Source organism: Lagenorhynchus albirostris, chromosome 8 (assembly GCF_949774975.1).
Source record: "Lagenorhynchus albirostris chromosome 8, mLagAlb1.1, whole genome shotgun sequence".
Lineage (NCBI taxonomy): Eukaryota > Metazoa > Chordata > Mammalia > Artiodactyla > Delphinidae > Lagenorhynchus > Lagenorhynchus albirostris.
Genome location: NC_083102.1, coordinates 47,366,528 through 47,385,002, shown reverse-complemented (window position 1 = coordinate 47,385,002; position 18,475 = coordinate 47,366,528). Strand labels below are relative to the sequence as shown.

General features: G+C 39.7%; 1 protein-coding gene across 1 annotated transcript in view; it reads left to right on the top strand.

The window, feature by feature from the left end:
- Nucleotides 1-18,475, top strand: part of CREB5 (cAMP responsive element binding protein 5) — a 409,537-nt gene that overhangs the window by 65,442 nt on the left and 325,620 nt on the right. Inside the window, exons 2-3 of the mRNA XM_060156943.1 lie at nucleotides 9,189-9,260; nucleotides 14,675-14,768. Of these exons, the coding sequence (XP_060012926.1) occupies nucleotides 9,207-9,260; nucleotides 14,675-14,768 (148 nt within the window). The 5' untranslated portion in view covers nucleotides 9,189-9,206. The remainder of the gene's footprint in view (nucleotides 1-9,188; nucleotides 9,261-14,674; nucleotides 14,769-18,475) is intronic.

The following is an 18,475-nucleotide window of genomic DNA, read 5'->3' as shown; positions in this document are numbered from 1 at the left end:
CGTTTCCACCTTGGGCCAAGGCTTTCTTTCGCTACCATTGCGTCAACACGGCTTAGAACGTTGTGGTAAGTGAACTGGAGAGTGGGGCTGTAGGTAGCCAAACGAGGTAATTCACTTAAAAAAGTCTACTCTAGTTTACTCATCTGTCTCCGCTATGGATTGAAAGCGTATGCTTATGCTTAGTTAAATTTTGGCAACAGTCCCCAGCCCTCCTTCACATTGAAAGGGAATGATAATTTCACATACTTTTTTGAATATTCATAAAGTTTTTATTGGCATTGAATCTAGCCTCATCCTAGGCTTAACTTTGCCTGCGTTTTCCAGAGCTGTGTGCAAAGTATAAAGAGGTGGGTATGTGTTTAGTCTCTTATTTTCATTTCCTCTGCTGTATGCTGACTTTGTTTTCGTTGTCTCACTCTTACTATTTTCTTACTCTTATCTGCTTTTTACCTCTAAACCAGTGGGCAGTGGGACTAATACTATGATTATTCTTGCAAAATCTGCACTATTAGCTGTTGGGTCGGGAAACTTTGGTGTTGCACGGGGCTGCCCATTCTGCACGTCATGGAATATTTCGTACCCCTGACCCCACCTATTAAATGACAGTGGTGACTCCCAGAAACAGTGGCAACTAAAAACTGGTTTCACATATTTCCAAATCCTCTTGCTGGGCCATGCAAGGAAATTGTGCCTTCTCTAGGAAAGCCGATGAAAATGTGCCTTTTGCTAGTATTTAAGATATATATACTTTTTTTTTTTTTAATTTTTTTTTGGGCTGCGTTGGGGCTTCGTTGCTGCACGCGGGCTTTCTCTAGTTGTGGCGAGATGGGGCTACTCTTCATTGAGGTGCGTGGGCTTCTCATTGCGGTGGCTTCTCTTGCTGCGAAGCGTGGGCTCTAGGTGTGCGGGCTTCAGTAGTTGTGGCGCGTGGGCTCTAGAGCGCAGGCTCAGTAGTTGTGGCTCGCAGGTTCTAGAGCACAGGCTCAGTAGTTGTGGTGCACGGGCTTACTTGCTCCGTGGCATGTGGGATCTTCCCGGACCAGGGCTCAAACCTGTGTCCCCTGCATTGGCAGGCGGATTCTTAACCACTGTGCCACCAGGGGAGTCCCTGCTAGTATTTACAGAGGGAACTTTATTAGAATGATGACAGAATCTTCAGATGACTTAAGATTTTTACCTAAACGTGGCCCTTAAGTGACCTGCTAGTACTGTCAAATGTTCACATGCTTGACATTTGACGCATAGTGCGGTAGGAATCTGAATCAAGTCTTTGAATGTATTTTACCCTTGTATTCAACTGACACGGTGAGATGGGGCAAGTTCTGAACACAACTGCTGGCTGCTTTAGATAGGACTTGAGAATGCCTAGCTTTCTTCTGGAGTAAAAGGTAAAAAACACTCAGTTTGATACCATCATTCTCAAATGTCTTTTACTAGTAAGTCAGTGATGGTAATCATAAGATTTAATACTAAGATGAAATAGCCTCTTACCGGGCCTTGCAGAGAGCAGAGAGGTCTGGCATGATCACCACTGTGTTTCATACACAGTGTCACATTTTGTAGCTCTGATTCATGCATGAGAAGGAAACTTCTCAGATGTTTTGTTAAAGATTACTTCAGCCTATACCTCACATGGACCAAACATATATTGTTGCTGGAGACGCAAGGATACTTGTATAGAATAAAGATACCAGGAAAACAGTTCTAGCCAATAAAAATCATTTGAATGTGTGAAAAGTAAGCCAAGACTAGAAAGTTGTAATTTTTCAGAATATTCGAAGATATTCTTTTTACATGAAAACAGTTTAAAAACCAAATGCACTCAAAATGTCTTAAAAAGTATCCAGAGGCAAAGTGGTCCCATTTGGGAGCGGGTTACAATTTTTAAAGTCAAATTTTACTATAGTAGAGCAAAAAAGGGAAAGAAAGAACTTTTTCTTTCTTCTGCTAAGTTATTCAATTTCTAAAGGCAAGCTGCTTTTGACCAGAATGAAGAATATACCTGGTTTTGCATTTAATTTCTTTGCTATCATAGTTTTTCCTCTCAGGGTTTCACAGGGCAATTATTTTAAATTGCAGTGGAAGACTTTCTGGAAAGGTACAGATGACAAGGTCAACTGAACCCCTGGTCACCTCCTATTCCAATTTTTTTTTTCTTTTCTCATCAGTTTGTTCGTATTGGGAGTAGGTAAAAGGAAGAGTTTGCTTTTCAGCCTGTCTTCTGAGGTTGGGTTCAGTCTCATTAGAAACAAGCCAAGTAATTTTGTTACATTCAATATTTCCTTCAAAACCTGAGAATCTCTAAGCTAGTGTTTTGTTAACCACATGCATGTCAAATAAACTTTTCATTGAAATGAGGTGTGTCCTGCCAAAAATGTATTGTGCAAGGTGGAAACAGGAAGAGGAACACAGACTTAGACATACGGCCTTGGGCACAGACACATACCCTGCAGAGACTAATACGCTGCACCTCTAAGGTCCAGCACTGTTGCTTAACAAGTATGTTCTGAACTTCTGAACCCATAGGTAGGAAAGCTGTGAGACAGTATTGTGTGAAACATAAGTAGAAATTAGCCAGTAACTTTGAAAACAGGGCTCATATCCAAAGAAACATATGGAAAACTTAACACAAAAACAAAAAAAAAAAAAAAGAGAGAGAGAGAAGACAGAGGAATCTAACATATGAAAACCCAATCCCACTGGAATGTTTTTTCATACACAGTATAAACGCCACATAAATAAAACCACAAACCTCTGCTAAAGTACACGAGAGGACGTGAGCCCCCAGCACTCTCTCCTGTGAGGGCCGGGAAGTAAGGCCCTGTGAGTTTCCAGAGACAAAAGCTCTTTGGAGATCCTTCCTCCTGGGAACCATGGGCCTGGTTCGAAGGGACATTTGCACAGTCCCTTAAGCGTGATGCAGCCTGTGAAACAACCCTAAAGAGGTCTGTGATTCAGGCTGTGGGACTCTGAACTTTGGGGATACCAGTGAATGGTGGACATCTTTTAAGGACAGTGATATTCTGGTTTGAACGGGATGGCAATGTTTAGCTGCAAGTGGTCTGGGTAGAGCTGAGGACTCCCAGGGAAGAGTTCTGGCTGTAAACTGCCCAGCAAGACACCCCCATTCTCGCCAAGTTCTGTTGAAATTTTCGCTGAGAAGGTAGAGTCCCACCCTTGGTCTTGTTCCCTGTATAAATCTCTAGTTTGAAAACTTTGCAGCATTCAAGGCGTTTCAAGCTTGAGGGCTGAAATGTCACTTTAAAAGCGGGGTTAAAAAGGTCACACAGCTGCAAATAATAATAGCCCAATGAAATTCAGATTCTAGCTGCAGCCCACTTCAAGAATAACACTGAAACAGGAAACAAGCCTACTAGATCTTTTTACCAGTAAAGCTAGTAAGAGCACATCTCATAAAATGAGTGTGTGTATGTGTGTGTGCGTGTGTGAGAGAGACAGACAGACAGACATACAAAGAGAGACAAAGACATACATAACAAGACAAAGACACAGAGAAACAGACATACAAAAAGAGAGACATAGAGTTTTCAAGAGAGAAGATACACACAGAAAAACAAAGACACAGAGAGACACAGATGCAGAGATGGATACTAAGACCCACTCACAAAATAATTGATTTTCTTGGACTGAGATTCAAGGGTGTTTATTTTTCTGTTTGAAGTTACGATATTAAAATAATTCTAAAGAATTTTAAAATAATTTAAAAATTATTTTTTAAATAATACCTCTGTAAATGGTCCTATTTACCATGTTTTACTAAAATGGCTCTGTATCACACATGAGCAAATAAAGTAGTGAAAGGTACCATATCCTTCAGATTAAATATATAATTCCTTTCCAATAGCTAGCCACGTGTTGGGAGAATGACCCTGCACCCTGGCTTTTAAAGTAGAATCAGGCATCTTAGAATAAAATACTTTAATGTGTGCTTTTGCTGAATTTGTGTTGGGTTATTACTGAGTGTGGCTGTTTGCGTTTCTGACCAAGACACTGAGAGAAATATTTGGCGTTTTTTTTTTTTTTCCAGAGACATGAAGTACAAATTGGCTATACCCTTAACTAATTTAGATAATAAACAGTCTTTGCTTCCAGAAACAAAGTAAGACTGATCTGGAATCTCACACAGTGTGATGAACTCAAGATGTTTGTCGGCTAACCTTGGCATTTTAGGAAGGACCTGTTTCCTCTTCTAGAACCCTTTCTGCAGTCTAGTAAGCTCAACAGGGTAGCGAAGATCTGCTTCACAGGAGTCCTGCCAAGAAGACTCATTCCACGCTCATTGTAGGGCAGTAAAGGCTGACAGAGGTTGTTAACATCGCTATTAAAATGCAAGCCCCCTTTCAGATCTCTAATGCATTCATGTCCAGATTAACAATACCAGAGCTGATGAGGATATCAATATTATTATTAGTGCTCATTTATATATACAGTTGTGGCTTTGAAGTTCCCAGAACTTTTGGTGTTGATAAAAGTGCATGCCAGATTTTCAGATTAAAACAACATTTTTAGTGTCTTACTATTCCAAATCCCATATCACTGTATGAATGTGTTTGCTCTTGTGGGGGAAATTTGGGCCATTACACTGAGATCGGAGTTTGCTGTTAACTAAGAATCCGTAATGACTTACTATGATTTAGATGGGGAAGCATCACTGTTGGCTGATTCTAGCAAAGCAGATGATGTAGGTTTTTTTCCTTTTGGGCTCGGTTGTTGCTCTTAAGTTGAAAATACGTATTTACAGTATTTTGTGTAGACTCTCCAAGTTTTTTGTAGCATTTGTTTTTTGCAGTGTTTGCCCTTCATGAAGTAGTAATTCCAAGTATATACCTAAATGCCTGGCAAAGCATTTGAATGGATTGCATCAGCCATTGTGGAAGATTTCCCATTTTAGACCAGGAGGAATTTGTAGGGTCAAACGCTAAACAATGAAAGAGATTCTTGCTCATTGAGAGGCCAGCTGAATCCAGTGGCAGTTTAGTTTGAATTGTAAATCAAACCTGTCATCTCCTTGTCGACTACGAAAAAGCTCTACTCGCTTTATACACCATTAGGGTTTGTTATTAGGGTTTTGTATTGTTTTCCAAAACTCTGAAGGGAGATTAGACTCTTGAGGCATTTGTTCTAAGTGAACATTGAAGCTAAACTTTGGAAAAGGAAGAACAAAAAATGATACTATTTGTAAAGAAACTCTGAAATGATTAGACAGCTCCCTCCACAATTATTACTGTATTTAACCAAAGATATGGGGCACTGGGTGTTACTCAGAGGGCCCTCTCGGGGTGCCATAAACAGTCCACACATGGTTAATAGACTGGACTCCAGTGGTTTCAGCATCTGTGACAATATTAACAGACTGAATTCATAATGAATTCATACCTTTACATGTGAAATTTAATGAAAACTAGACTGTTGTTTTCACCAAAAGCAACTTTGACTTTTTTCCATTAAACCTGGTGAGATTTCTTCTCTGGTCATAACTGGGAACAGGTGGAATTATTGGCCTGCACAAACTCTTGCCTTGCTGAAAACTTGGCTGTGGGCCGAAAAGTTTGAGGACCACTGCCTTAGGAGTAGGAAAAAAGCAAGCTGTTTGAGACGGTTTATTGTGGTGATTCAGGATTCATTATCCATCCCACAAATATTTATTGAACGCCTACTATGGCAGCTCTGTGCAGTGCAGCCTGGGGTATGGCGGTTGCCAAGCAAAACCTGGTTCATTAAAACATCCCAGCTAGTAAAACAACTGAATGGGAAATGAGAAGATGAGGCCTGACCTCTGAGGACCAAATGCAGAACAGCCTGGCTAAAATCATGTCTGAGTAATTTGCCCCCCATGTGATGGATGATAAAAGAATATACACAGGGCTTTAGTAGGAGTCTGCTTGAGAGAATAATTATTACAATATGTGCTAGAAAAGAACCATAATAATAGACCATAAAAAGAGATCATGGCTCTTGACTAATACATCAGACCAGATCATACTGGTTGATAAAAGTAATGAAGCCTGCGTGGTAGAGTGGTACTATTTAGTAAAACTATCCCCAACACCCACACAGGAGGAATGAGCAAGGGTGTGCTGTTTATAGAGGGCTAAATGTGGGAACGCAGAGCATCAAAATAAAGCAGTTGAGCTTCACACATATATATACACCCACTCAGACCTTATTCATCACTTAAAACGTATTTTATTTTAGCAGCTGCCATTTTACCTCAGGACACTTATTCCAATAGTATGTTGCCAAAGCATTTGGTCCATGGGATTCATAGCATGCGATAAATTGATACAGATTCATATATGTTTTAATAATAAAATAATACAATGACTGGTAACTCAGTTGAACATAATGAACTCTAAACTATTTGAAGGCAGACTCAGTAGTTGTCTAATTGATCCTATTCCTCTAAGTGTGGCGTCCAGACTATGAAGGCTCAATAAGACAGAGTAAATCTATATGACTGAAATTTTTTTTGCGACTGAACGTTGTTCAGTCTCCTATCACTAGCATCATATAATGCCATGATATTTGCTGCAGTTCGTATGCAAATTATAACCAATAATTAAGATAAGGTAGCTCATGTTGACGTTAAGCAGAATTGATAAACTATTACCATTAAGGGCCTGAATTTATGGGAAAAGTCAGCATTTTGGTGGACTCAGGTTTGGGATAGAGTTGTGACTATGGTAGAAGAATACTTCCTCCTCATACTGATGTGGCAAGGCTTGGTCAGTCTCTTTCTTCACTTTGGCTTATTAATGAATCCCCTTTAAACTGCAGCAGTAGCACTTCCAATCTCGACCACTTCTATTGGTTGGACATTAATTTATTTATTATCACGAATTACTTCTTTCAGATGTAGACCATACATGTATTTATATGGAACTTTCTTGGAACATTCCCATTTTACCATCATGTAATCTTAATATTGGTTAATAATATGACTAATATTGGCATTCTTTGGTTGCTTTAGCAACCAAAATTGTTAAATGATGTCCAAGAAAGACTTACTTTATAGCAACTTCTCCATTATACATGAGGAATAGTTAATATTAGAGTGAGGTTCCAGTAACACTTGTCCACAAAACCTCCCCCCACCTCCAAACACACACACTTAAATACCTTTAAGACCTTTCTCCATAATTTGGAAATGGCTCCCTAACTGATTGGTGTGATACAGGAATGAAGGAGTTGAAGATTGATATTCATACCCCCATTTAAAGGAGGGGAAATTGGGGCATGAAGCAGTTTAGTGACCTGGTAATGGTCAGGCAGATCATGGACCCAGAGACAGAAAAGTTCCAGGGAAGTGTTTTAAAAAGTTTACTAGAAAAACAAGGCATATTTAATATTAATGAATAACGCAGTTACTATGCTGTTTGTTCTATCTTGGATCAAAATCATTTTCTCAGCTTTAAAGTCACTCTTTATTTGGAGGCTTAGAAGTAAGTCATCAGCATTCACAGCGGGGAGGAGGGATGCTCTATGATAAGTGATGGCAAAATCACATGAATAATGAGATGTGAGAAGTCATTTTAGTTGCTCATGACTTTCCTCAGACAAGGGCAAGTGGAAAACTTCGGAAGATACTTGTATTTTTTTCCTTCTTCTTCTAAATATAATAGAGTAAAAAAGTTTAACCAATATTCCTGATACAGGAAAACTGTAAAATTATTCGACATTACTGCCTTGATAGGTGACTAGTCATTCCAAATGGAGAGTGAAAAGGGCATTACTTAGTGAAAATTGAGGAATAGTGATGTGAAGAGAGTTTACATTTAAAAATTTTTTTTTAATATCTGACTAGGAGTGTTATCTAAGGCAAGTGTTTTCATTTTGTGTTTCAGAAAAGTGAAAGTATGCCTCTATTTCCCAAAGAATATATGTGGATATATTAGTGTTTGGGGGAAGGCTGTAATGACGTACAAATTAGAATTGGTGTTTTTTTTTTTTTGCAAGATGATAAAGTTTTCTTGGATGAAGGGTAACTATTCCATGAGTGAAGCAGAGTTTCCTCTTTCAAGGGTGAAGGTGACTTAAGACTCCTTTGGAATAACCTACAAGTAGAATTTTAAGGAAGCACAGGACTTCCTTTCTTCAGAGACAAAACAGTAGGTTTTAGTTCTGTAATGAAGCCGTGTCCCACCAGCAGCACATGGAGCTTATTTAAACTCAGTTTCAAAACTGGCAAAAAGAAAAGTATGATTTAGAAAACTATTTAAATTGTGGAACTTCAATTGTATAGTATTCCTTATGATATTTTTTAAAAAAATTATGTTACTGTATAGATTAGTAACCACACAATCATATATATTGTACTTTTATCGGTTTGGGGGAAGATTTGCAAAGATATTTGATTACGCTCAATTTTTGCCTAATGAACTTACCTTAGAACCTAACCCCTGCATAAGAAAAGACCATACTATAGTTTAACATATGCCTGAGATCACAACATAAGGTTTCTCCCTGCAAACCTACCTTATTCCAGACAACTTATCTAGATCAGAGGGGCAGTCGCCTTAATCTGATTTTAATTTCAAATTAGCCTGTAAAACCAAATTAATGAAATATTTAAGGTAATGCTTTTTGCATTTGCTGATTTCTCGTCACTTCTGCACAACTTGGATAGCTTTTGTTGAGGCATCATCAAATGCCTGAGATGAAAGAGAATTTAAGACCGTGGCTCACTGCCAGGGTCATTTGCTAAGCTGGCTGTAGGGCTACCTTGCGTCCCTTGTTCATACTGAATCTCAGTGGGGTGATCATGGGAGAATCATTTGACCTGATGCTCAGGGTTGGTCCTCACACTGATGATTGCCCAGTAACTACCCTTCTCTTGCTCTTTGCCTTGCACAGGTGGCATTTTACCTGATAATAACACGCTCCAGGCAGAATTTCTGCTGCAATAGACATTGTTTTTGGTTGCACTTTGTTGGCATTTTTTCTTCAAAGTGCAGTAAATATGCACTCAAGAAAACACAGTGGGAACTTGGACTGCAGAGAGCCTAATAAACTTGAGCAAGGCAGGACCTGTTGTTCATGTTTATGTTTTTCTCATCTAATTTGGGAATTGGCATAGGAGTGGGCTCCGAGCCATTGCCTTTCTCAGGTAGAAGCAGGAGATATTCATGAATTTCTGTTTTCCTTCCTCTCTCCCCCTGACCCTTCAGATTTATGAGGAATCCAAGATGAATTTGGAGCAGGAGAGGCCGTTTGTCTGCAGTGCCCCAGGCTGCTCCCAGGTGAGTGTAGGGGGGTCCTCCACTCTGGCCTGCAGGGGATGCAGTACCTTCCCCACAGTGAGGCAACTCTCACTTGGCAGTCATGCCTGTTGTTGGCTTTTCTTCTTCACCAAGATATTCTCAAAGTCCCCCTCACCATCATCATCACCATCATCATCACCATCATCGTCACCATCATCATCACCATCATCATCACCATCATCATCACCATCATCATCATTTTCCACTTTGACTAGTTTGAACTACTTCCCTCACAGCCTCTGAAATACATCAGTGTTGGCCATTTCCATCCATAACTTTCCCCTGGAAGCGAGCCAGCCGCATCCTGCCCACCAGATGTTCAGGATTGTTATTTCAGACAGGGGGAAAGAGGGTGCTCTTTTTGACAATAGCCACTTGAAGTCTGGGCCTTTGGATTACTGGTAAAATAGCTCACCATCAGAGACTGAATTCGATTTTGTTTTGTTTTCCCGTTTGAGTAAAATAAACCCCCTATGACTCATCTAGAACCCATAGTTTTTCCATTTATCTAAACTTTGAGAGAGGAAGTTGGCCTGCTATGCTGGGTTAACCCTCTTTTAGCCTCTGATGGCTGCCATCAAGTGGATTAGACGTGAGGCTTACATGAGGTACTGTGTGTGGAGTGTTTAGTAAAGGACCTGCACGTTGTGCTCAATTGATGCCCACTGTTGCTATGGTGACTGCTGCTACTATTGTACTAGAACCCATCTCTTTGAAAGAAACTGGAAACATCCATCATCTAAAATCAGAATTTGACCTTTTTCCTTTGGAACAGGATGGTGACTTTTTCTACACTTGACCCTTAGGATATCTCCAAGTTCCAGTCATTGGAAAATGACCACACATGGTGCTCTCATGCCAAGATCTTCATTTTATGGGATAAAGGACAAGTTTAGAACCCCGAGCACAGGCATGTGGGTAGTTATGCTCTCTTTCTCTGAAGTGCCCAGTAGTTTCAGGTGGAATCAAGCCCCACTCTCTTGCCTGTTTATGTTGTGGGGTTGGCAGCACAGCGTAGAGCAATGTCTGGGAGTCAGTGAGAGGTGATGTCCATTAAGGACCCTTTTCATTGTATCTCCCCAGAGAGTTTGAGGAGGGTTCTGGAAGCTTCCTGGAGGGACTATGTCATGGAAACATGAAATGTTATTGCCTTGCGATGCCGCTGTTGACATCAGCCACCAGCTGAGAAACCAGCCTCCTTTGCTTGTGTTCTGGCAGATTCTCCAGGGGCTTTTATATGAATGTTGGTTTTTACCTAATAAATAAGGAAAGCAGTAGAGAATATTATTTTGAATTTCAACTATATTTTGGCAAGCTGGTTTTGGAGGTCCTTTTGAAATAGGAAACACTGGGAAGACACAGATAGGTTGAAGTACTGGGAAAAGTTCTGCTAGACCAGGACTCTCCATTGTGAATGCAGAAAATTGCCTTATCTAAGTTAAAACTGATTTCCACTTAGTTTCCTTAAGGGGGAGTCTCAATAGCCAGAAAGAATCCAATAACTTGAGCAGTTTGCTTTGCTTTGGCTGTAAAAATGTGACATTAAGTTTTATTCAATTTGAGTCACTCAGCACATTTTTGAGGGGCCTGCTCTGTGCATAAAACACATGTATCCCTGCCTTCACGGAACTTCTAGCCTAGGCATTACATGTGGAACCACATGAGCAATTCATCAGTTAATTAATGAATTGCAATTTTCCATGAAGGAAGAGCACAGGCCACCCTGAAGACCATCCTAGGGGGATTTACTTTACTTGGGGAGGATAATGGGGGTGTCTCTGTGGAAGGGGCATTTAAGGGAAAGGGATCCTCAAGACACTTAGCAAAGGCCAGAGAGGGTTCATGGCAAGTTAGGGTTCCAGGAGAGTCCAGGATTGTGAATGATGGTAGAGGAGAGCCTTTAAGAAAGGGGTATTTAGCCGCATCCAGCATTTGGATAAGTCAGAGAGAAAAGAAGTGCACAGAGGACATTGAACTGTGTGGCAGAATTTCCCAAGCTTGGCACTACCAATATTTGGGGCTGAATAATTCTTTGTTGTGTGTGTGGGGGGCTTCCCTGTGCATTATAGGAGGCTTAGCAGCATCCCTGACCTCTATGTGTTAGATCCCAGTAGCGCTCCCCAGTGGCGAAAACCAGAAATGTTTCCAGGCATTACTAAATGTCCCCTTGGGGGCCAAATTGCCCCCGGTTGAGAGTGACTGCCCAGTGACTTGCATTTTGGCTTTAGCCTTGTTTCTTTTTGGATCCTTTCCCTTTTGGGAATCACCTACTTCTAAGTGATGCTCCCCCATTCTGTATTTTAGGTATTGCTCTAAGCCATCTTTTCTCCTTTTTGGAATCAGGCAGGGTATAAATAAATAAATGCTACAGACGTGTGGTCACTGGTGTCAGACGCTGCTAGAGCTGGCACAGCGAGAGGCCTGAGCAGGGGCTGTTGGGTTTGGCAGTTGGCTGTTTGCCGGCGACCTATGAGAGAGGAGTCGGGGTGGGGGCCAGATTGAGTGAGTGGGTAGTGAGGAAGTGGAGGTAGCCAGCATAGAGGAGCCTTTCAAGAGTGCTAGGGAGTGACGGGAAGCAGAGTGATATAATGGTAGCCTGAGAAGGAAGCAGCTTGAGAAAAGGTTTTTTTTTTTTTTTTTTTTTAACATCTTTATTGGAGCAAAATTGCTTCACAGTGGTGTGTTAGTTTCTGCTTTATAACAAAGTGAATCAGCTATACGTATACATATATCAAGTCAAGGCTCGCCAGGCTGGATTTAGTCAAGGGCAAGGAGGAGTGAGCATGCTGGCTTGAAGGACCACAGCTGGAGTGCCCTTCCCCAGACTACAGGGGTGTAGAGGATCCTGTGTGGGGGGGGGGATGCTCATTCCTCAGAGACAGGAGGGAATGGAAATAGGACCTATGAAGTTAATGTAAATTCTGAGATGGAGGTGATAATAAATGTTGAAGGGGTGCATTTCAAATGACCTTGAACTTCAGTGAAGGAGCAGGTCATTTCCTTGAGAAGGCTGGGTGAACTGAGGAAAGGTTTGGAGAAACATGAGACTTGAGAATTTACATAGTTTCTTGGTTTTAAGGCAAAATTCCAAGCCTCTTCCTTCAACCCCCACTAAATTTAAATGTAAAGATATATCTAAAACTTGATGTCTCTATTTAATGTGGAAGTGTTTCTTTTTCTTGATAAGCTATTATAAAAATATGAGCATCTTTCAATTGAAGAGATATTAGAATTGAGAAAGTATGGTGGTTGGCCAGTGATTCCAGGGGTCTCCTGGTGGGGTGTTAGGGAATCAGTCCATCATGGCATTTACTTGAGCGATGTTCCATAGCCTGGGACCTGCATGGAGAAGAAAGGATGGCTGGGAATTGGAAAGGGGAGTAAATATGAATTATGTGTGCTTGCGCTGTGTTGGAGGTGATGGATGGATTCCCCTCCCACCCCCTTTTTCCCTCATTGGAAAGAACCTTTGCTCTATTAGGAATGGCCTATAATACCTGGGAGGTTTGTGTGTGTGTGTGTGTGTGTGTGTGTGTGTGTGTGTGTGTGTGTGTGTGTGTGTGTGTGTGTGTGTGTGTGTGTGTGTGTTACGGCTCCTTATAAGTTAGCTTTGTCCCAAAAGTGAGGAGAAACAAGCTTCTCTTGCTCTTTCTGATCTCACAAAGTCCAATGTTAACTTCACTGTTCCTTTGCCCTCTGCATTTACCTCATTTTAAGTTCCAGTGGCCTCTCTCAGCTCTGTATCTATTGCAGACTGTACCTTTTGGTTATTTACAATTTGCTATTTTCCTACCAAATAAAAAAAAAATCACAGATATCCTGTATTGTCTCATTTGGAAGGTAATTATAATTAATATGAGATATCATGGAGATTATTAGTAGTATATAATAAGTGTTTTTGTTTATATTCTATTTTAGGTTATTATTTTATGGAGCCAAAAATGGCTAACAAAATGACTGCAAATGAAGGCTATTCCCATGTTGTTTTTTGGTATATATTACAGAAAAGAATTATAATAAGGCTTTTGACAGAAAGACTACGAAATTTAACCTCTGTGTCTAAGCCACATATGGTAGTGTCACTTATTTGATGCAGTCATTCTACTATAGTGTTATAGAGGACCAGATGATCCTGCAGGAAAAACCCACATGTCATGAAGACTTCTGTGTATTCAGAAATCTGGCATGATCACCATGTGTTGCAACTTCTGTACTCTCCAATTTATGTTATACAAATGACAAAGAAATAAGTGATATTTATTTGAAGAACTACTTTTAGACTATTCCAAAGGATTTAGCCCAGTGAATCCCCTCATTCCCGTGAATACAAATTATGCTGTTTGCAGAAAAGATTTCTACCTTAATATACAATGGTAATTGAAGTTTATAATGGCTAGCCTGAGGAGCTGGGACACTCTGAGAGATTTTCTAGATTGTCAAAGATTCGGAAATATTCAGCAGACTTTATTGTCTTTTGTTGAATTTTCATTTGACTTTGATAAAGCAGATACTCTGTTAAGTTCAGTTATTAAAACATACCAGTCTGAGTCAGGATAGGCTGGGATCTGCTGCAATAACAAATTAGTTCAAAGCTTCAGTGACTTGACACAACAAAGGCTTATTTCAGTTGCCCAAGTGTACATTTCAGTTATAGATTGGCAGGATATTTTTCATAATCCTTCAGAATTCAGAGATGCTCTTCGTAATTCTTCAGAGATTTAGGATGATTGAGGGGCCACTATTTTTTGTACTGTGAATCTCTTTGCTAAAAGGGAGAGGGTCTTGCCCCAAGAAATAGATGCTCACATCTGGATGACATGTCACTTCCATTCATGACTCAATGGGTAGAACTACTCACACGGCCCCACCCAACCACAAGAGGGCCAGGAAATCCAATTCCACCATATGACCAGAAGCCAGACAGCTGAAAATATTTGGGCGCAGCATTTTTGACAACCATAATATCATTCCCTGAAAATTAAAAATAAAGTGTTGGTTTACTACACTGCATGGAGTATAGAACACTCAAAATAATTTGCTGTTAGTATAAATCATATGTATAATTATAATTAATGAGATAATCAGTGTGCAAGGTCTTCATAAACAGAAACATACTATGCAAATGTCATGGGGTACATCTGTAGATATATATGGCAAATAATTAAGCGTGACGTGTAGTTCTTTTCCAAAGTTTGACATGAATGCATATGTGGTTGCGTAAAATAATTTGTCATTTTACTTACCATGCTTTCACACTTTTTCAGAACTAATTTTTTGTTTTCCTTGTCACGTTTGCAGTGCTGAATGAATCTTTTTCTCTATGATGGTGAAATATATATTACAAAACTGAATGGCTCCTCTCCCCTCTCCCTTTTTTTCTATTTGTTTGACAGCGCTTCCCAACAGAGGACCATCTGATGATTCATAGGCACAAGCATGAAATGACTTTGAAGTTTCCCTCGATAAAAACAGACAATATGTTATCAGGTAAGGAACCATCAGGCAAAGACGCTTTGGGTGATCAGATCAGCCTCATGTGAGATACTTGTTCTACAGAATAGGATGATTTCCACTGGCAAATTCTACACCTTGAAAATTTATATTTCTAAAGTATAGCTGAGGCTTAAAATAATGGTAAGCAGGAATGTAATCCGCTAATGTAGTGTTCACTCAAATAATTGGAGAGCTCTGACTTCTTGTTTTCTGGAATGTGAAATATTTATTACTATGAAACTTGGCTCCATGTAAGGATTTTTTAACATCACATACCTGTAATTACTCAAGCAACAGATGTTAATTGAGCATCTGTAATGCACACTGCACTGTTCTGAGTGCTGTGGAGGTGCGAAGATTGATATGATTACTGTTTTCGAGGACATCACAGTGTGTGTGTGAAAACTTAGCTAAAATAGAGGACTGTCCATCATATCTATCAAATGAGCATTGTAAGGAAAAATGCTATGTGGCTTTAGCAGAAGGAGCTCTCTTTCTGGACTGAGCTGGTCAGTGAAGTTTTCCTTAAGAAATAGTACCTGCTTCATAATTGGGAAATTAAATAAGATAATGTGTGGAAATACAAGTGCTCAGCAAATGTGATCATAAATAAATAATAATGATAATCCATCAATTAATTTCCATTCTGTCCCGTCTTGAGAGGTAGTGTGGTAAATTAGAAAGAGTGCAAGGAGTAAGGAAACTTGAACTCTAGCCTGGCCAGATGACCTTGAGCAAGTTGGTAAACACTTCTGGGCTTCAGTTTCTTTTTCTATTAAATGGGAATGATTTTATCTGCCCAGTCTATTTCACAGGCTTATTGTGATCCAATGAAAGCATGTAAGTGCAAGAGTTTCATAAACCCTAGCAGGGCAATTGAAGCATTTTCTGTTGCCTTTCTCAGGCTAGAAATATTTCACTCAAGCCACTGTCTCCCTGGCATCGTGAAAGAAATAATACGCCCATGAACATGTTTTAAATGATATCAGAAGAGAAACTGACTGCACAGGCAAAACTGGCTCGTATAATTGAGCATTTCTATGGCAGTTAAATTTTACAAGTATTTTTTTTTTGCTGTACGCGGGCCTCTCACTGTTGTGACCTCTCCCGTTGCGGAGCACAGGCTCCGGAAGCATAGGCTCAGCGGCCATGGCTCACGGGACCAGCCGCTCCGCGGCACGTGGGATCTTCCTGGACCGGGGTCCGAACCCGCATCCCCTGCATCGGCAGGCGGACTCTCAACCACTGTGACACCAGGGAAGCCCTACAAGTATTTTATTATCGCTCTTATTAGTAAATACCCTAAGAGTTTTTTCAGACAGGTTATTATTACAACCCACATTTTACAGATAGAGATGAAGGGGCGTGGGAGAGGGAGCAACTTTCCCAAACTCACCAACAGGGCAAAAAAATAGGGCCCTTGATCCTGCAGTCCTAACCCTCTGACTTGCACCAGCTACTGCCTTGTCAGGCTTCATCAGTTTATATGTATGATCAAATACTCCCGGTGACGGGACTGTCCACAGGTCTTCACTGTCTGGCCCGTGACTTGTTAGTGGTGCAGATGGGCTGTGATTTGCAAGACTCTCGTGTTCAAAGGCAGCTTCTTCCCTTCCCTCCTCTACCACCTCTCTCTCAGCCTGTTTGTTTTTTATTGAACTAGATGGCTCTTCAGAAATAACTTTGTCTTTCCTTAAGTCTAGAAACAGAGATGCAGAAACTCAAATTTCTAAGAATTACGAAAGCCTAGAAGGGTTAGGAAGGGTGTTCTGTTCTTTTGTTTTTATCATTTATTACGTTCTATAGAGTCACACGTGGTGTAACCTTATAGTTTAACGATGAACATGTATAGGAAAGTAGCAAGGCTCTAGACTGTGGAATTCCCAATATTTCAAGTAATAAGTTCACCCTTTATTTCTCCCAAACAGGATCCCTAAAATAGGCTGCCTGGGGGTAGGGAAGTGGGAGGTGAGTGTGAAGGAGTGGTGATTATGTAGCGATATGATCACTATAGAGGTAAGTACCAGCATAGTATCTCTCAGGTAGACTGCTGGGATGGCCCTACAGGGAGCCCCATCCAAAGGTCTGAAAAAAAGTAGCTAAAGATGTGGGAACGTTTCTATAGATTTCCTGTAGGTTTTTGATGAAACTCTTGAAGCTTTTCAGTAGTTCTTACCAGATTCTTATTAATTTGTTATGTCAAACTCAGAATAAGAAAATGAAGGGAGAAATAAATGAGGAAGAACAGCATGAATGATATAAGGGCATATTTTATTTTGCTTTCTCAGGTTTTATATTGAAGCTGGTATGAGGCCATTTCATACTCCCAATGAAATTAAGTGCTAAATTTTTTTAAACCATTTTTTAATTGAAGGATAGTTGATTTACAGTGTTGTGCTAATTTCTGCTGTGCAGCAGAGGGACCCAGTTATACACAGATATACATTCTTTTAAAAAAATATTCTTTTCCATTATGGTTTATCCCAGGAGATTGGATATAGTTCCCTGTGCTAAATTTTTAAACTTGCTACCCACTCTGCATGTTTGTAGTCTCGTAGAAATTTCTTGCTGGAACAGAATACAGAGCTATCCAGTCCAGCTCCAGAGGCTGAGGTGTCAACTACATGTCATATGCCAATGTTGTCCACACTGAATTGTAATATGCTATTTGCTGAGTATTTGAGCTTTGCATTTTTTTTCCAGGAAAGTCTTTAAAATATATTTATCTCAAACATCATTTCAGTTTTAGCATATTAGATTGTGATTGTCAATATGGCTGAAGTTTTATTTGTTCGTATCTTAATTTACTCAGATTTGAATTTATCAAAAGCTTTAGAATCTGCTTTTATTAAAAATATGTTCATTAGAATTTTATTTCTTAATGTACCTTAAACCTATTTTGTGGCCTCTCATGAAGATGAATAATTTTGTACAGCTCAAAATATAGTAACAATAAAAATAAAAATAGTATAAATCAAATCTTAAATCAGAAAGCCTCATCAGGGCAAAAATGTTCAAGGCTATTTTTTTTTTTCAAGCAATATTTGGGCTATTTTTTTAAAGCAATATTCAGTTACCCAAAATTTCATTTCAGATGAATTGGAGTTTAACATATATTAAGGAGATAAAGTATAGTAGGTATGTTTATTACTAATTTCAGGGTGTCTAGCTAACCTAAATTTTGGAAAATCACTTCATCCTTCTTTAATTGCAAATATTATAGTTAGGGAAGTTATTAAGATATCACACATATACATTTGAAGGGTAAATGTCCAAAGAGTTGTAAGATCTGAAATAATTTTATAGCTTTGCCATAAAGTCCATTTTATTTAAGCCAGGTAGACTTTATTACTCAAAATGACTGTAAATAATCTTTTTTTTTTTTTTTGTAAATAATCTTTGACATGCCACAAAGCAGGATAATAAAAGTGACGGTCATGGTGTTTTATTAACATTAGTCTGCTTTTACTGATAGACAGTAAACATAAAACCCCTCCTTCTAAAGGGACAGTACATGTCCCTAGTAAGGACATGAATAGGGGTGGTGGTGTTGGATTCTGAGGGCAAAGACTTCCATTCCTTCCCACCTTGGTCCTTCCATCCTTATTTGGGCTCTGTGGTACATTTCCAGTGTCCTGATGTGACGAGGGGCATGAACCTTTCCCTTCAACTATTCTCCGTCTGATAGAAGATAATTTCAT